This window comes from Alnus glutinosa, chromosome 2, assembly GCF_958979055.1.
Source record: "Alnus glutinosa chromosome 2, dhAlnGlut1.1, whole genome shotgun sequence".
In the NCBI taxonomy this organism is placed as follows: domain Eukaryota; kingdom Viridiplantae; phylum Streptophyta; class Magnoliopsida; order Fagales; family Betulaceae; genus Alnus; species Alnus glutinosa.
In genome coordinates, this window is record NC_084887.1 from 1,500,411 (window position 1) to 1,519,726 (window position 19,316).

At 35.9% G+C, this 19,316-nt stretch overlaps 2 protein-coding genes and 1 long non-coding RNA gene across 4 annotated transcripts; all 3 read right to left on the minus strand.

The window, feature by feature from the left end:
* Positions 1-317: 317 nt before the first annotated feature.
* On the minus strand, positions 318-4,285 carry LOC133861725 (F-box protein CPR1-like). The gene is made up of 2 exons (XM_062297523.1): positions 3,689-4,285; positions 318-642 (listed from the first exon to the last, which is right to left on the minus strand). Exons 1-2 carry the CDS (start codon positions 4,102-4,104, stop codon positions 417-419), a joined length of 642 nt encoding a protein of 213 aa, XP_062153507.1. The 5' UTR covers positions 4,105-4,285; the 3' UTR covers positions 318-416.
* Positions 4,286-6,386: 2,101 nt separating this feature from the next.
* On the minus strand, positions 6,387-10,030 carry LOC133860071 (receptor-like protein Cf-9). 2 transcript variants are annotated; one of them, XM_062295717.1, is made up of 2 exons: positions 8,152-10,030; positions 6,387-8,079 (listed from the first exon to the last, which is right to left on the minus strand). In XM_062295717.1, exons 1-2 carry the CDS (start codon positions 9,809-9,811, stop codon positions 6,554-6,556), a joined length of 3,186 nt encoding a protein of 1,061 aa, XP_062151701.1. In that variant the 5' UTR covers positions 9,812-10,030; the 3' UTR covers positions 6,387-6,553. The 2 variants fall into 2 exon arrangements, with proteins under 2 accessions (XP_062151701.1, XP_062151702.1); XM_062295718.1 differs by having other exon boundaries at positions 6,387-6,984; positions 7,078-10,030.
* Positions 10,031-11,976: 1,946 nt separating this feature from the next.
* On the minus strand, positions 11,977-14,651 carry LOC133859547 (uncharacterized). The gene is made up of 2 exons (XR_009898771.1): positions 13,043-14,651; positions 11,977-12,336 (listed from the first exon to the last, which is right to left on the minus strand). It is a non-coding gene; the product is annotated as an uncharacterized LOC133859547 (long non-coding RNA).
* Between the last annotated feature and the right edge of the window lie 4,665 nt (positions 14,652-19,316).

The window sequence follows — 19,316 nt, forward strand, 5'->3', positions numbered from 1 at the left end:
ATCTGTTTGATGAATCCAACTTTTAGAAAATTCTAGTCTTATCTCCTTCTCTTTGTCAAGAACCCGAGGAAACCAGTTTGCATCCACATATTCATTGGAAAATGATTCAATTGATTTGGGTTGAATTCGTTCACAATGCCTTGGGGAATATAAGCTGCTACTGTGATTGTCAAAATACATTTTCACCCACAAATTAAGCATATTAAGATCATGTAAAACAACTATCCAATGGTCAAAGAGTATTGACGAAGAAAAATTTTAGTTCCACTACTGTCATCTCATAACCTTTGTTCCAATGATGCGGGAACTGCGTCATAAGACGATAGATATGCTTTTGTAACTCTTTTATTATTGCTTCTATTTTTTCCTCAAGCTCTTGTAACTCTGCTTCTACTTCTGCATGAAGCTCTCTTAATTCAAATTCCAATTTTTCTATCAGTTGTCTTTGTGGGGAATCCATTTCCATTTGAGAGTGAAATTGTCTTGCTATGGATGTCACTTCTTCCCTCAACTGTTCCTGCCTCTTTTGTTTCCGTTTTATATCCTCCAACTGGCGGTATATTTTTTTCCTTCAACTGTTTTTGCCTGAAAATCTCTCTTTTAGCCTCCTCGCTTTTCCGTTTCATCTCCTTCAACTCACAGCTGAACTCGCTCACCCAGATTGATGATAATGAAGATCACAAAAACTGAAAGAGTTAGTATTTTATATAATTATATTATTCGAAAGGGCAATTATGATTAGTACAAACAAAGAATGAAAACATTAATAGCGATTCGCTTACACGATGTGCTACTCTAGATAGGTATTTGATGCATTCACAAAAAGAAAAAGACTTCCAAATATTGAGCAAAAAAAAAGGTTAACATGTATTTTTTGTTACAAAAAGTGGGTGATTTTTTAACCATTAGCAATGACATGAGATTTGCTTCATTGCAAATATTATCGTAGCTAAAACACAATAATATTTTTATTTTTTGTTAGTGCCTTTTAATGCTTGAGAAAAAATTTCCATGATAAATAAACGAAGTTCATTAAAAGCGCAAGGGGCACAACTTAAATACACAGAAAGTATATATAAAAAAAAAAATTAAAAAAAAAAAAAAAAAAAAAAAAAAAAATCAATAGATCAAGAGAGAAAAAAAAGAGTATCTACAAAGTAAAAATTAACAACAGTAAGGTATATACCTAACTAGATTCAAGCATGTACAACATGTATCTTAAAGTAAAATTTTATATCATGAAAATAAGATTTAGACACTTTTTTTTTTTTGGATAAGTAAGAAAATTTTATTAATAACGCAAAAATAAGATTTAGACACTTATACTGGGAAAGAACAAGTAAAGAGTAAATGTATCATTATGAAATCAAGAACAAGTAAAGAGTAGATGTATCATTATGAAATCAATCAACTACCTGGATTCATAAGAATATAATATACCAAGTCTGAACACTTCAAATAGACAATATGTAACCACAAGCATCCACAAATATGCTTTATCAGAAGCAATATATCTACTACAACACAAAGCTTATAGTGCAGTCGCTGATAGTATAACGGCAATAAAGATGTGTAAAAAGGAGTGGCGCTAATAAAAAAAATATATATAAATTCGAAAATCATTGAAAGGAGAAATTTGATAAGATAATACATGGATAGCTCATGGAATCATAAGCTAGTCTTTTTACTCAGAAACATATTACAGTTGTAAAGGAGTCAGGATGCACATCAATAACACTATTTCAACCCTTTTTTCCCTTTAAGTTTACCAATGGCACCCCACTACTTCACTGCAACAAAGAGTGAGCCCCACTTATGTAGGAAGTAACCTCAAAGACTCAATGAGCAAACATTATATTTAAATATATTAGAATATTCTAATTTTAAGGGTAGTTTAGTAATTTTACAGAATTGTGACAGTTTTAAAATTAGAAGTTATTCGGTTATTTTGGTAATTTGAGGAGTGTACACATGTCCGAGGTTTACCTGACAGAGATGGATACATGAAGTGACCCTACCCTTGAGGGGTTCCTAGTCGTCAAAAAAAAAAAAAAAAAATTGAGGAGTGTGTAGCTTATTCTATTCTTGTTTGGGCAACGTCTGAATATTATTTTGTTATTTAAGAAATGCTTTCCTTCTCTAACTAGGAAGTTTTATGGTGCGTTTGGGTATTGAATTTTGAGAATTAGAATTGAATTCTAATTCTTTTTACAAATATCGAGGTAAAAAATTGTGTTTGGATGTTGAATTTTGAGATTGAAAAATATTATCTAAGGACTTCACTGCAATACATATATCTGTCTTCTCATGTTATTTTGACAGCAAAACCTCCATAATAGTTAACACTATTCTTCAAAAGCAAAAACCCTTCAAATCTAAAGCCTTTTGGCCCACCTATATCGATCACGGGAAACCCAAATCTCCAAATAAAAGGTCTGTCCTACATCAAGTACAAATTACTGACCTCTTGCTAGAACAAAATGTACATCTGAATTAACAGAAGATCTCTATGCTTACACATAGAATGATTCAACAAAAAAACTGATTTTAGCCACCCAAGTAACAATGAGGAACTAGCATTTGCCATGGGTTTAGAAACAGAGAGAAACTGAATTACAGAATTAAAACAGCTAGATCTTGAGCAGAAGGAAAACTTATCAAACCATGTAAATTCTGGCCATGTATCCTGTTTTGTTATCAATAGATTTGAAATGAGTTAACAAATTTACAGTGTATTGTAAATTTCAACTTAACAAATAATTTTTTGATGTTTCAAGAACAAGTGAGACCAACGACAATTACAACCTAAAAGTTACTTATTTATTTATTTATTTATTTATTTTTATAAGTAAATAAAGTTTTATTGAAAGAGTAAGGCGTTCCTTAAGTACACTGAAAGTATACAAAAGGAAACACCTAAGTAAGCATAGAAAAACGGAAAAAAAAAAAAAAAAAAATCAGAATAGCTAATCGACAAGGGTGACAAAAAGGCTACCGTCCAAAGTTACAGCGTATGAAAAAACGAAGTTACTTTAAATTTTATATCATTGAAAGATTCTTAAGAAGCATATAGATGTTACAACTCAGAATGTTGCAGGAAGCAGCCATTGAAAACTTGAAAAAGGCAAGGAAAACCCAAAGGTTAGCATCGGTTATTGTCGGATGACCTCTCCTGCCACCCTTTTGTTACATGGGGTGGAGGTGCCATCAACCCTAAGGTTATCTTTGTCTTCTTCTTCCCTACTATAATCACAGATCTTATCTGCAGCCTAGAGCAAGCAAGACCTTATAACTGGAAAAATATACAAAACCCATAAATTGCTAATCCGTTTCCACCAATCCTAACCACAAATTCTCCACTAAATAGCACCTAAATTAACTATAGGACCAATTTAACACACCATTAGTAAACCTTTTTTATTTTTTTACAACGAAACAGACCCAAGTAAATCAAAAGTAGTGCCAAAAATAAAGACATTAAGATCATTAAAGCTCAACTAAATGAAGGCAGTTTTTTTACCTAAAGTTGTTACTGTTATCCGTTGAATCCCACGCTCAATGAAACGTATTATAGTTAATCAATCAAAACCCATTAAACACACACACATTTCCTAGTATAAAGCATAAATAAGATAGAATTGACTAAGAGCATCTGATGCTAAGACTTTGAGGTGAATTACGCTTTTACCTATTTTTCCTCTTCTTGGTCACCCTACGTCTGGAAACTAAATTCGCTTGGTTGAGTAAGACAAGGTTCTCCCTGTATGTGTCAACACAAAATGTGTGCATATTCTTCTGCATTTCCAATTTTGTAGCTTGTTGGCTTTCAGGGTCGTACGAGAAGAGCTCCCAATAATAAACTTCTTTCCTAATCTCCAATATTATATGACCATTCTTCCTGAAACCTTGCACATTTTTCTCAATTCCTCCGACTATATCAATAGTGAACTGTTTCACCCAAGAATCAACCACACCATACTCTTTCATCACCCATATGGAACAAGAAAACCTTTTCTCATCATAACATAACAAAGCTAGTGATCCGCTAAATACACAAGTAACAATATCGGTGTGCGAGCGGGTCATATTATGTTGAAAGATCATCTCGCGAAACACTTCATCACGCAGATCAAACGACAATACAAATCCAATCCCAGTCCCATTCCGCTGACCGAGTGCTGCAAAATGGACAGAGCCTTTTAAGCAAGCTTTGGGTTTCCTCCAATCAGTAAAATTAGTCGAAGGCGTTAAAGAGGCACTGCTTAATCTCCAGGAGCATGTGCTAACAGAGCTTCCTCAACCGGAGCTTCCTTGGTCGAATGATGAATTACAATTCTCACCACCTTATGATCGTTGGTCCGCGGATCAAATCCGAAGGCTTCGTGACAAGTAGAGCCACTGTGCTTCCTGGCCGTAATGCAGGGTTTTGGAAGATTCCAACATTTTCGAATCGACGGGTTCCAAAGAACATAGCGCTCTTGTTCTGAAAGACATATCAAACCATTCTCAGATGCAATTAACCGAAAATGTTTAAGACTACGGCTCTTTGTTGGGAAATCAAATTCCGCACACTCCTCGAATGCTTCATTATCGTAGAACAATTTGTAGTGCTCTTTATCGAGAGCTCTATTGGCGCTAGAAGAGCAGTGTCTGACTATTAAGAGATTGTTGTTGTTTGGGATCGATTGATTGAGATGGGAATGAACAAAGGCAGGACTTGTGATGAGAGAGTTCCATGATTTGGAAACACACCTGAATCGGATTAGGGATTTCACGGGGAGTCTCTGGAGGATGTCGACCACCACTTCGTCTGGAACATACTCCGACATTGCTCTCCTTCTTCCTCTTGGCTGCTGCTGTGACTGTCAGTGACTCTGGCAGTTAAAAGCCACCGGCCCTAATTTTGTTTTTCCCTCTCTATCAATGCGGTTTGTGATCTTCCCCCCACCCCACCCCCACCCACTTTTTTTTTTTTTTTTTTTTTTTAAGGGTCTGGGTTTACGATTTAAAAATAGTGATTTTAAACTGTACGATTTAAAAAAAAATGATTTTTAAAAATATAATTAAGCGTTTGGCAAAATCGCAGTTTGATCTTTAATATCTTCGGTTAGCCGTTTAAAATACTGCGTTTTCAAAAAAACACCTAATTGCCTACGATTTGAACAAGCACTTTTCTGCGTTTTCAAATCGCAATTTTTTAAAAAAGCAGATTCCAAACGGTTTATTTTTTGTGATTTGGTTAAAATCGCACTTTTTCTCTACGAAATCGCAATCTCAAACGCACCTTTGTCCTATGCGGTTCATTTCCTATCTTACCTCGTTTATGTTTATGGTACGTCGGTTCAGCTTCTCGTCTAAAAATTAATTGAAATTAATTCAACACTTTTAAAAAGTAGACGTATTTTATGTTTAATTAAAAATAAAAATTTTAAGTAATAAAAGTTGAAATAAAATAAAAACTTAAAGTAATAAGGAAATCAATTTAAAATTTAGGCAAAATTTAAAAATATTATTTTTAAAATTAAAAATCTAATAATTAAATTTAAATCAGATAAAAATTTAGAAACTAAATATGATTTTTTTGAGAAATAACATAAAGGGGAAAAGGAGGAGGATGTTTAATATTTTTAGGCAGTGGATTTGTGAGTCATGGGCTCCATGAATTAGTGACCTCCGTTTTATGAAGCGTGATCCCTAGCCAATTGAGCTACCCCTTAAAATTAATTGAAATTAAGTCAACACTTTTAAAAAGTAGACGTATTATATGTTTAATTAAAAATAAAAATTTTAAGTAATAAAAGTTGAAATAAAATAAAAACTTAAAGTAATAAGGAAATCAATTTAAAAATTCGGCAAAATTTAAAAATATTATTTTTAAAATTAAAATTCTAATAATTAACTTTAAATCAGATAAAAATTTAGAAACTAAATATGATTTTTTTGAGAAATAACATAAAGGGGAAAAGGCGGAGGATGTTCAATATTTTTAGGCAGTGGATTTGTGAGTCATAGGCTCCACGAATTAGTGATCTCCGTTTTATGAAGCGTGATCCCTAGCCAATTGAGCTACCCTTTAAAGACGTGAACTAGTATATATCTAATGCATGGTAAATAGCACACGATGGAATATGGATCAGCAACATTTTGCTTATGATCAACTAAAAAGCTTAGGCATTGAAGCATGAAACCATATAAAGAAGTTAAAGAAACTATAAATAATGCATTTAAGACAACTAATAATTAATGTAAAGAAAGAAAAAAGTTTCCAAGTAGAGATCAATTATTAACTTTTAAAGCCACAGATAATACTCTTACATAAAAGGGTGAGATAAAATGGATTTTCCGACCATTATTAACTTACAAAAACAATATAGAAAGAGTATATATATAAAAGATCTTACCAAAGCATTTTACATACAACATCGTAATGGTACGCTAATTCAAAATACACAAAACAACACAGAAAAATAAGATTACAAGCAAAAAAACACACGGGTATAATAATAATATATTGCTTTGGGAAGGCATCATGTCCAGAATGTTCTATTTAATTTCAGCGTCTCCTCCTACTCAATGGCCTTATTCGGAAGGTCTTCATTAACCAATTATGCTTCCTTGCGATCACAATGTGCCCAATTATTACTCCAACAACAAATCCAAATCCATATCCAATTGCAACTATTTTCCAACCAAATTCAAATAGTGATTTAGAGTCGTGACTTTCTTGAGAGATGGAAGGTTGAGAAGGCATCTCATCAGAATTCTCACATTTCTTTGTCAATGGTATTCCACACAATCCTGGATTCCCTTCAAATGAATTGTTTTGAAATGTATCAAATTGTTTCCCTCGTGGTATAAGTCCTGTGAGCATATTATGAGAAACATTGAAGAATTCTAAGAAAGTAAGCTGTGTTAGCTGTTGTGGAATCTCCCCCGACAACATGTTTTGAGAAAGGTCCAATGCTTGAAGCTCCGTAAGGCTCCCTAAAGATGGTGGGATGTGGCCGGTAAGAGCATTATTAGAAAGATTGAGCAAATGAAACCCCCTTAAATTTTCAATAAATTTTGAAATCTCACCGACAAATCTATTTCTTGAGATATCAACAACCATTAATAATTCTTGGACCTTCTCATAGAACATAATCTCGCCTTTGTTTGTCACTGTCATGGAGTAATCATACTCATAAGTCGAGTAAGCAGTCATTGAGTATACGTGAATATATGTCAAATAATTTGCAGTCTCGGATGTTTTTGCATTACAGTTGCCAAAAAGTTTTAGTGGTAGCTTTCCAACAAAATTGTTGTGAGAGAGGTCAATGATTCGCAACTTTGGGAACATGTATTCACTCTTAGAAGTCCTTATTGGGCCATGGAATTTGTTTGACCGCAAATTGAGAACCTGTAAATTCGGAAGATTTTCCAACCAAGAGGGAAATCTGTCATTGAATTCATTATTGCTTAGATCTAGGACCTTGAGCATCGTACACTTGGCCAACGATCTCAATAAATTCCCTTGGAATTTGTTTTGACTTAAATTTATTATCTCCAATTGGCCCCCTCTAATCCAAGTTTTTGGAATGCTTCCTTGAAATTTGTTCCTTTGCAAATCAAGTACTGATAGAAAAGCACCAAAGTTGTCCAAGCATCGAGGAAGTGAACCGCTTAAGTTGTTACTAGCCAAATCAAGAACTTCAAGAGAACTCAGATTGCAAAACGATTCTTGTATATTTCCGGTCAATGAGTTGTTTGAAATAAAAAAATGTGAAGTACTGATTGGTAGAATAGGAAGTGATCCTTGGAGCGAATTGGATGTGAGATCAAGAAATTGTAGATGAGTCCATGGAAGAAAAGTTGGTTGTTGACCAAAGCTTGTGAACAAGTTGTTAGAAAGATCCAGATATTGTAGAGTTGTAAGCCCAAAAGTAAGTATTGGGCCACTTAACCGATTGTTGTTCAGTATAAGGATCTCCAATCGTTTCCCGTTCATAAGCTCATGATGCATTTCACCGTGCAAAAGATTATAGCTAAGATCAACAAACAACAGTTGTGGTAAGTTTAAAACCTCAAAAGGGACTGGACCTGTCAATTGATTGTGGGAAATGTCTAAAGAAGATAGTTGAACAAGGTTTCCAAGAATTAAAGGGACTGGACCTGTCAATTGATTGTGGGAAATGGATAAATAAAATAGTTGAACAAGGTTTCCAAGAATTAAAGGGAATGGACCTGTTAATTGATTGTAGGAAATGTCTAAAGAAGATAGTTCAACAAGGTTTCCAAGTGAATGCGGAATATTACCCACGAAATAGTTAAAGGAAAGGTAAAGATGAGTGAGTTTAGTGAGGTTACCAAGTGAAGATGGAATGGACCGCGAAAAATTGCAACCCGGCATACTCAAGGAAGTCAGGAAGCTAAAGTTTCCTGTGGAAGCGGGTAGCTCACCTGAGAAACTCGTGTATCCCACATCCAATGTCTCAAGCGGACTACTCCATGTAAAGTCAGGCAAATAACCGGTGAGGCCTTCATTGTCATTTACATCAAGATGCTGTAAATTTGGTAGCTTAAAGATGCCTTTTGGAAATTCCCCGTACAAACCACAATCGCCAAGAATGAGGGACGTTAAAGAAGACAAATTTGCCAAAATATTAGGCACCGTAGAGCTCATGTTCACCTCACTCAAATCAAGCTTTTGTAGGCTGGTCAAATTTGCAACTAGGCTTCTGAGGATGGGCTCTTTGAGTTCCAAAGTGATCTGGTGGTCAAAAGAGTACATATAATTGTAGGACAGGTCGAGAGATGACAAGTGCGACAATTGTGAAATTTCTGATGGGATTTGACCAGAAAAACCACATCTACTGAGACCGAGGTGCGTTAAAGAAGACAAATTTGCCAAAATATTAGGCACCGTAGAGCTCATGTTCACATAACTCAAATCAAGCTTTTGTAGGCTGGTCAAATTTGTAACTAGGCTTCTGAGGATGGGCTCTTTGAGTTCCAAAGTGATCTGGTGGTCAAAAGAGTACATATAATTGTAGGACAGGTCGAGAGATAACAAGTGCGACAATTGTGAAATTTCTGATGGGATTTGACCAGAAAAACCACATCTACTGAGACCGAGGTGCGTTAAAGAAGACAAATTTGCCAAAATATTAGGCACCGTAGAGCTCATGTTCACATAACTCAAATCAAGCTTTTGTAGGCTGGTCAAATTTGCAACTAGGCTTCTGAGGATGGGCTCTTTGAGTTCCAACTTTATCAAGAGGTCAAAAGAGTACATATAATTGTAGGACAGGTCGAGAGATGACAAGTGCGATAATTGTGAAATTTCTAACGGGATTTGACCAACAAAATGAGACCTATGGAGATCGAGATCTATTAGTTTTGAAAGATCACGTACCTGGGATGGGATATGAGAGCCGTTAAAGTGATTGTAGGAAAGGTTAAGGCTTTGGAGGTGAACAAGGCGAAAAAGGCTGCTGTTGGAGTTAATAGAACCTTGCAGACAGCTGTTACTGAGGTTGAGGCCAATTACATGACCAGTGTCCTCATTGCACTCTACCCCATCCCATGAGCAGCAATCATTTTTGTCCCCTTCTACTGTCCAAGACGCAACATTTTTTTCACAATAAGGAGGTACAAAAGGAGAAGCAGACTTGTTTATGACAAGGCTTTCCTTGAATTGCAACAAGGCGGAGCTGTCGTCGTGATGGCACAGGGGTTGCAGAAAAGGAGAAGAATGGGTGAGTACAAGATGCAACAGTGAAAGCACGAAAAGGAAGGGCATGAAAATGAAGAGAGAAAGAGGTAAACCCATAATTAATGTTGTACTACTGTTTTTCTATTTGGTCTTAGATATGCTTGGAAGTGAAGGTAGGAGATGGAGCTTTAATTTATAGGCTGCACAGAAGTTTTGTGCACTTACTATGAAACTTGGGCAGTGGGAAGCTTTACTCTATTGAAGTCAAGAGTCATCTGCGTGTGTTATAAGTCTCAATTGAAGTCAAGTCGTTTGCGTGTGTGAGGGGATCTTAGATCGATCACAAGTAACGAGCAATCTCATTATAAGATGGTGTTACCGTTTGTCCTCACCGTCCAATACTTTGAGATATTTGTTATGAATTGAAAGACGATCAGATGTCCAAATGGAACATACGGTTGGAGGGACGAGAGATGAATCATTTATGTGGTGTTTCACACTCAAGTAGAACTCCTCCTCTGCCAATACAAGCATGGTCCAAATGACTCCTCAGTCCTCATCCACGAAAATATCATGGAAAATAAGGTAAGATGATGGCCCATGTGTTTATTCAACATATATGACTTTATTTATCAAAAAAAAAAACATATATGACTTTATGTATTTGCAGAATTGGGACCATGCATGTAAGAGCCCAAAAAAAAAAAAAAAAAAAAAAAAAAAAAAAAAAAGACCCATTCAACTATCATATCAACAACGTGTTCTTCGCACTCTTCTGAGCCATACGATTAAATTTGACTCAATCTTTATCGTTGGTTTTACTTTCATTTCATTTAATGCCTCCAACCAATTTTCCTCATGTCCCTAGCATGTCCCTAGCTTGCTCCACTTTTGCGCCTTCCAAACGTTTTCCTATGACTTTTTTAAGCCGTCCAATTCTTGCTAGCTGTCAAACTCTAGTCTTTTAAGCATTTCAATTTCAGTCGTTAGATTGAACCTTTTAATCATAAACCTCCGAACCTTATCATTCAGCATTTAATTTTACTCCCATTTTATTAAAACTAGCGCGTAACCCGTGCTATGCGCGGAATTCTTCCTTCTAATTTAGTTTCATAATAATAAAAAAAAAAATGGAAGAAGAGAAGCATAGAAAATATAAATAAAAAATGAAAACTAAAAAACACTAATATAATATAATGAGGACAAAAATTTCTTTAATAAATCAAAAGACTTTTTCTTCTCAAAGCTTTTTAATAATGTAAAGCGTGTGTTATAGTCTCAATTGAAGTCAAGTCGTTTGCGTGTGTGAGGGGATCTTAGATCGATCACAAATAACGAACAATCTCATTATAAGATGGTGTTACCATTTGTCCTCACCGTCCAATACTTTGAGATATTTTTTATGAATTGAAAGACGATCAGATATGGTGCCTCCAATGAGCCTTCCATTATGTCCTAGTGGGTAGTTTTAAATAGTATTTATAGTATTTATTTTCCAATAATATGTTTGTTTATAGTTATCTTTTTCCTACCACTCCAGCTATTATTAGATTTACATACAAATATAAAGTATAGAAGAGATTCGAATTTTTTTTATATATATATATATATATATATATATATAAGAGACACACCTAATCAGAACAAGGAAAAAAAAAACATTCTTTTCTTTCAAAAATGCTATACTGATTCACTATGAACAGGGGTATACAATCGCAACTGCGGTATCTAATTATTTCCATTTAAATAACCGCAGAGACCAGTTGCGGTTATTACCAACCGCCGATTATTCGATTATTAACCAAATAATCGGTTTTCATACATTGATATTTTTTTCAGTTTTTTTTTTTTTAAATCCAATATCCAACCATTCAATATTCAATGCTAAATAATAAATATTACTGGACGTGCATACTTTCATCTACCATTCACCATTAATTCATCTCAATGAGCTCACAATCAAGTCCATAATCAAACAAACAAATATTATAAAATAAAATGACAATTGTATTGTAATTAAAATATGATGACAATTCAATAAAATACCAAACATTCATATTAAAAGCTTAAGATGATTCATTCCTTGAATTTAAAGGTTAAGTTTGAGGCTATTTACAGTATATATATATATATATATATATAAACAGGTTACTGGTTACCCGGTTATTAACCAATTTTCTAAAACACTATAACCGGTAACTCCATCCGGATTACCCGTTTATCTAATTGCGGTTATTTTTTACTCCCGCTTGTACACCCCTAACTATGAAGATTGCCACTCATTATAAGAAATTGTTTTCATTATATTTGATGTGCATATTGTTCAATTTTTATAAGAAACAGATTCATCTATAAAATGAAAAACGTTTAGAAACAAGTGTATCTTTGTTCCTACACGATGGTGGAACTATTTCCTACGACGATGGATCTGCTCTTGGAACTCTTGGACTTCTTGGAACTCTTGTTCTAATGCTGTTAGTTCTACCTGAAGCTCTCTGACTTCAGATACCATGTTTTCCCCCAACTGTGTTTGGGATGAGTCCATTTCCATTTGAAACTGTCTTACTTTATATTCCACTTTTTCCCTCAACAGTTTAATCTTTCTTCGAATCTCCTCCATCTTGCCACTGAGCTCGCTCGCCCTGATTGATGATAATGAAATTTCCACAAAAATTAAAAGAGTAAGTATTTTTTTTTTATAGATTTATATTATATTTGAAAGCAACTACGATTAATACAAACAAAAAATGAAAACAACATTAATAACAACTAAAGACACACGAAGTATTTGATGCATCCAAAAAAATAAATTAAAAAAAAAAAAGACTAGCAAATATTGACTTTATGTGTTGCCAATACATATTGGGAGCTATTTGAAAACCAGAAACTATAGCAAAAAGAGGAAGTGCAAGTGGCCAAGGCCACATGGTATATGTCATTGCTAAAATGAAACGACATGTTATTCATCGCTAACATAACCAAAACTCAATTTTGATGTAGTGTCATTTAATGCTTAAGAATTTTTTTTTTTTTTTTTTTTTTTTTTTTATAAGTAAACAAAGTTCATTAAAAGTGAAGGGACATAACCCAAGTACATATGAAAAAAAAAAAAAAAAAAAAACCCTAACAAATCAAGAGCATGAAAAAAGAATACAAAAATCTACAAAGTTAGAGACATGGAAAAGAGTGTTAGCAGTGAAAAAATAAGGTTTTTTTTTTTTTTTTTTTCCTTCCTACTTTTTTCTCTTTAAATTCACAAATCCTTGAAATGAAAAATTTGATGAGATAATACATGGACAAGCTCAAGGAATCATAAGCTAGTCTTTAATTTGGTCTGAAACATAGTACCTGAGCTGCAGCAGTTGCTGGAGTTTCTCAAGGCAAAGGATCGGTCTCTAATACCCGTGGTGTCCGCTCCGGAGGGTAAACAGAAGCGGGTGGTACTCTCATCCAGTCGCTCTTTCGCGGAAGTCCTACACTCGGCAGCTAGCGTTGATGGGAAGGTTGTGGGTTTGAGGTCTTAGTCGGTGATCCCTCTTGATATACTACCGAATGTTTCTTGTAATGAGTTGGCAAATGGTGGAGAGGAGGTGAGATCGGCGGTTGAATTGTTTTGAGTTTGAGTCTTGGTCCTCTGGGTCGTTGGCGGTAGCTTCCAGCGCAACAGTGAAGAAGACGAAGGGTAGTTTTGTAAATCGTTGGTTGAAGAAGCTTCTAGGGCTTTGTCGATTTGGGTTAGACCAGGTTAGAAGTTGTATGGGTCGTTTAGTTGGGTTGGGTTTTAAGGCTGGCAGCAAGAAGCCCATTCTCCAGCTTAAACCAGTTTGCAAGTCGTCGGACAGGAGTTCAAGCTCATTTTCAGGCCTTCCTTGCAGCCCAAAGGTCCTAGACGTGGTTTTTCGGGTCGGGAAGAAGCCTGCGAAGCCGCTGATTTGATTTCTTCGCCGGAGGTCTTGACGGAGGAAGGTTTTGGGGTTGACCCGGTGAGTAATGTTATCATCAAGTTCGGGGGGTGCTTGCGTTTTTTCTCCGGTGGCAGACTCGGTGATGGGGTTGCCGGGGGTTGGGTCTGAGGTTTTTTCGAAGGTTCAACGAGATAGGCTCGACCCGGTGAGCACTCTTCCTGATTTTTTGGCACTTCAGCCCAGTTCCATCATGATGCTTGCGCCAGATTCAGTTAAGTCAGAGTGGTCTTCCTCGGCTACGATTAGTTCCGTGACTGGGTTTGTTACTTTTGGTGCGTCTCGTTCAGGGGTGATTTCTTCGGGTGGCAAAGAGGATTCTCGGATGGATGTGATCCCTCCGTTGGACGTGGTGCATAGGCCGTAGTTTGCGAAGAAGCCCCAAGTTTTGCCAATTATTTAGTCCTCTCCGTCAAGTCCTGTTGTCGATGGTCTGGCCACTTCGCTGGACGAGATTCACAGGTCATAGTCTGTTAAGAAGACCCAAACCCCGACAATTGTTGATGTGGATTTTCTCCGGTGGAGTTTTCTAAAGTCAAGGCCCTTTATGTCTCAGGGATGTTCTTCTCCAACAGCTATCAGAGGTTTCTTCGGCACAAGTCAGTGATCAAGAGGGTTTTGTGGATGGTCCTCACTTGCCTGTAGTGACGGTTGTTTCTCCCACCTATTTGGGTTGTACCTCCTCAAGCATTCCCGCCGATGACAAGAATGGGGTGTCGAATGGTGATGAGGTTGAGAATCCCTCTTTGAAGTTTCAGGATGCCATTGAAGAGGACCTTCTTCGGTTTGTAAAACTTGCGTGTTAAAAGAAGAAAGGTAGGAGGGAGGTGTTGAACCTAAATAGCTCTATTAACTACAGCGATCCAAGCGTGTCTTCTTGTTGAGGGAAAGGCAAGGCTCATGTGATGTAACATGTATGCTCCATGTGGGTTCTGGGTTAGAGAGTCTTAGGATGGAGGGTTTATTTGGGTTTTTTCTTGTGAACAATTTTGTTTGTTCGTATGTATACTTTCTGTGTATAAAGTCGCCGTAAGTTATTTTTTATAAAATTTATTGCTTATCAAAACAAATGTATATATTACTTTTGTTAGGGATTCCGGGTTATTCACATCAATAACACTATTTCAACCCTTTTTCCCCTTTAAGTTTATCAATGGCCCCCTACTACTTCACAGCAACAAAGAGTGAGCAGCACTTATGTTGAAGGTAACCTCAAAGATTCACAGAGCCAACATTATATTTGCAAATATATTCCGAAAAAGTCCTACATATTATAATATTCTACATTTAAGAGTAGTTTAGTAATTTTACAGAACTGCGACAGTATTTAAATTAGTTCTTTGGTTATTTTGGTAACTCAAGGAGTGTGCTTTTTTGCTTGGGGTCGATCTGAGTATTCTTTTGTTATTAGACATGATAATTAGGTTATCTTTTTTCTCCCTACTTTTTTCTCTTTAATTTCCAACAATATCATCTCTCTTCAAACCGTGACGTTCCTAAAAACTAAAACCATAAATCATGCTTCCATCAATAAGCACCTAAAATTTCCTTAAAAGTCTAAATTACTAATCCCAGGGTACACTTCAAAGCCTCATTTTTGATAAGTAGTTCAAAGCCTCATAACAGTTGCCCAAACATGACTTTTCCTTTTTGTTTCTCCTCTAAACCTTACCCTCTCCGTTATCCACTTAAAAACCCTAAATCCCCTAATTCTAACATGCCTTTACCACCACAAACCCGGACCTTGACTCTTATAAACATGCAGCATTCATTTTGCATAAACAGGGTTAGGGTTGGGTAGAAATGATCATCATCATCATCATCATCCTCTCATCGTTGTGGTCATCGTCAACACCATTATTATATTTGCCACTGTCTCTGGCTTTCAGCCCACAGTTGACACCACTACTCCATGGAACAAAATCAAATAGGGCTCAACTTATAACCAGGCATGCAACTATAATTATAACTCAACTCATTTAATTAAACCGATCAAATCCTTCAACCATTATTCGCTAATTTTGTAATATTAGATTTGTGTCGATTTCACGTGTCGTATAAGAAATTATCAGCCCTATAGCCAACTTCTTTTAGCTTCGTTTTCCGTTGTTTGGAATATTTGTTTAGTTGGAACAAAAAATAGAAAACAAACGGGTGACCGAAAAGCAAAAAAAAATTGTGACTAACGTTCAAGTAATTGGCTGGAAAAATGTTTGGGCTGGGTACAATAATTTTCTTATAAATTGTGATGTCCCGATTATTATCGGGCAAATTTGGGAATAAAATTTGCTAGGATAGACAGTTGTAATTAACTAGACGACTAGAAAAATACAATGGGACGCCCAGATAGTGTTTATGGACCAAAGATTAGGTTATAAAAGGAGAAAATGTGTGAGAATGAAGAAGAAAATGAATATATGCAAAAAAAAAAAAAAAAAGGGCTTAAATAATTTGAATTAATGTGGCACGTCCGAACGGCTCGACAGGCCCGTCCGGACGGTACCTTATCACCATGTGGCGGACGCCTTATTTCATGCGCGTCCGAACGTTCACTTTATAGCGTCCGGACAGATCGCAACAAGCAGTGCTCAGTCTTCTTCAATGACGCGCGTCTGGACGGTAGTCGGCGTTCGTCCGAACGGTCTGCTGTGCGGCGCACGTCTTCTTAAATGGTGCGCGTCCGAACGGTGATTGATGCCCGTCCGGACGGTCTGTCTAAACTGGCGAGCGTCCGGACGATTTGTGATGCCCGTCTGGACGGGATTCCATTTAAAAAGGGCAGTATGCCCGTTTCTTCCTTTTCCTCCGGTTTTCTTTGCTAATTCTCCACGGTTTTTCACTCAAAAACTGTGATATCTTGAAATCTAGCCGTCCAAATTTAGATCTGACTTCGATAACGTAATCCTTGAAGCCCGATCTACGTTATGACCGAACGTTTTGGGGTAAATAGTTAAACTCATATCGTTTAGAGGTTTTTGTTGAATTTTATAGAAATGAGTTTAATTTGGTGTTTTCTTTAGGTTTGGTGTGGTTTGGAGTTGCCAGGAGCATCCCGAGCATTTGGTCACTGCTTGGTGAATTTGTGGTAAGTTTTCCATAGACAATAGTTTTGGGTATTTTATTAAAGTGATATATTATTGTGGTTAACCCTAAGTTAAGCTTGTGGGTTCACAATGTTAGGATTAATAGAATGCTTAGGAACGTTAGAGTTGTACGGGTAAATTAGTAAAATGGCTTTTGAGCGATTCAAAATGCCACCAGGTGTAATTACTAGTTGTAATACTAATTAATGCAATGTAATGTGTTTTAGCAGCACATTGCGGTTGAGCTTAGAGTTGTCTGGATAATTGGGAATACAAGCGATCCAAGGTGGGTATTCCACTCACTGAGAAAATATATATTTTTATATGTATTGATTTGGTAAAAATATATATATTGTTTATAAAATCGAACCAACCATATGATTAATTATATGCTTTGAGATGATTTGATTAGTTTCGAGTATGTTTAAATTATATCAATGATATTTATGAAATAGTATAAGAGTGAAAAGCATTGAATTGTTTTTAAAGGGTTATATTCTGTGGCTGAGATTTAAATTATGCAAATTGTTGAGAACATGTCATGTTGAAACTGTTTATGTTTTATGAACTTATGTTTTGAGTTTGAGAGCATGTCATGTTGAAACTGTTTAGATTTTATGAAGAAATTATGTTTTGAATGATTTCAAAGTGTTGCATAAAATGTTGGATTTGTTTAGTTTTAAAGGGATGTGATTTAACAACTGCATGATTTCAGCATGATACAGTAGTGAAATATATACTGGTCAAGCACGGAACATTAAGCATGTAGTATAGAGCATACATTCCCCACCAGTGACAGAACCAGCAACAGTAGTGGTATCAAAAGGGTAACAAGAACAGCAGCACAATGAGTTATGATGAGCCATGGTCATGCATATCATGTATAGCATTGTGTTTATGATAGATGTTTTATGATATGAGTAGTTTTGCTAGACGTAGTAGTATGTATAAGAGTCTTCATGGAAAAGATCTTATGTATATTTCTATCGGATGGTCCATGTGTTAATAGCATACATTAAACTTGAAAGTACGTGGATACATGACTGCCCAGGCACGAGTAATAGCATGTCTATGAGTAAAACGGTTGAATGTTATTGTTCCTCAGGAAAGTCATGTTAGCATGGTTGAGTTTATCTCTAGTGCTCTCATGATCTACTGACGTTCAAAGCATGAAACTGAATACGATTAGAGATGATGTTGCAAGTGTTTTATTGAGGATGTTATCCTAGTATGGAAGAGTAAGATGCCATGTTCTTTGCTTAAGACTTGTGTGTATAAGTGATATCTGTGATGGAGTGATCTTGTGCACATATGTCTGAGCGACCAATGAAAAGTATTAATATAGAGGGGTTAGTATGTGGAAACTTCCAAGGAGAGATGACCGGAACTTCTGCATATTTTCCCAGCTATTTAGTAGGTTTTAAATGTTTTCAGAATAGTTGGTGTTTGCTGTATTAGCTGTTGGTAAATTGTGGCTAATATAGTGCTCGCACGACTAAAAATAAAATAAAGGTTGGGTTCTTTGTGAAAACTCAGTTAGTCTTATACCACTGAGGTCTTAATATGGTTTATGCTAAGGCGGTGAACTCATCATTTCACCTATGTGGATGTGGATACCACCACAACCGTGTAGATGATATTCCTGTGATTGCAGGCACTCCTGAGACGGACGACGATCCGGTAGCACACTACTTGGGTTACTACGATTGATGTACCTAGCGACGATCGTAGTGAGATAGGACTACAGTGTCCTTATTTTTGGGTATTATTGTGTATGGCTTGATGTGTGGGTCACACCATGTTTTGTATCAATCATACCTATGTAGTTATATGTATTAAACTTTAAACAAATAGATTGTATTATGGCTCGCACATGTTTAGATAACTAGTGTGTTTATAGTTATGCTTTCCCGCTTTATTGATGTTATCATAAAGTCTTCCGCTGTAGATGTAACTCTGTATATCAGGTGCATGTTATGGGCATGTACCTATGTTGGCTGAGCGAATATAGTCGTGCCACTGCGATGACTCGTTTTACGTTTTGTTAAAAAAAAAAAAAAAAAACGTAAATTCACGTGACTTTCTACATTTTATGAAAATGAGTATCAGAAGAATTATCATTTTAGTGACTGATATATATGGTAAGTGGTAGGAGGACTTCTACGTCAATTTGTAAACATAATAAATGCCACGTGGAGGTAGCAACTTGCATTTTAGTAGTTGGCACGGTAAAACCACGTATATTGTCACGTCATGTAAACGGAAAAAGTGCCACGTGGCTGTCCATATATTTGCGTCTAAAATGATAACTGTCATATGAACCACGTCAATGTTTTATAAAATTATAATAAAAACTTTAGTACTCCTGACCACACTCAAAATGCTAATTACCATTCAAGGAAGTTCCATATTTTGTTTCAAAAAATTAAACAAGTTGATTTATTAGAAACTCCTTGTTATCTGCTTAGCTATTATCTCTAGAATAATATGGGTAATTAAAGTAATTGTCTATGAAATTAAATTGTGAGAAATAACTTTAATAATGACCCCATTTTTTGGGGGATTTTGTCCTTGCTT

Bases quoted from the DNA above. Each gene is read 5' to 3' on its own strand.
- LOC133861725 (XM_062297523.1), bottom strand. From the start codon at position 4,104: ATGATCTTTCAACATAATATGACCCGCTCGCACACCGATATTGTTACT. The intron at 643-3,688 runs GTAAAAGCGTAA...GAGCGAGTTCAG, and splicing joins ACCAAGAAGAGGAAAAATAG to CTGTGAGTTGAAGGAGATGA.
- LOC133860071 (XM_062295717.1), bottom strand. From the start codon at position 9,811: ATGGGTTTACCTCTTTCTCTCTTCATTTTCATGCCCTTCCTTTTCGTG. The intron at 8,080-8,151 runs GTCCAGTCCCTT...ATCAATTGACAG, and splicing joins TTCCCACAATCAATTGACAG to GTCCAGTCCCTTTTGAGGTT.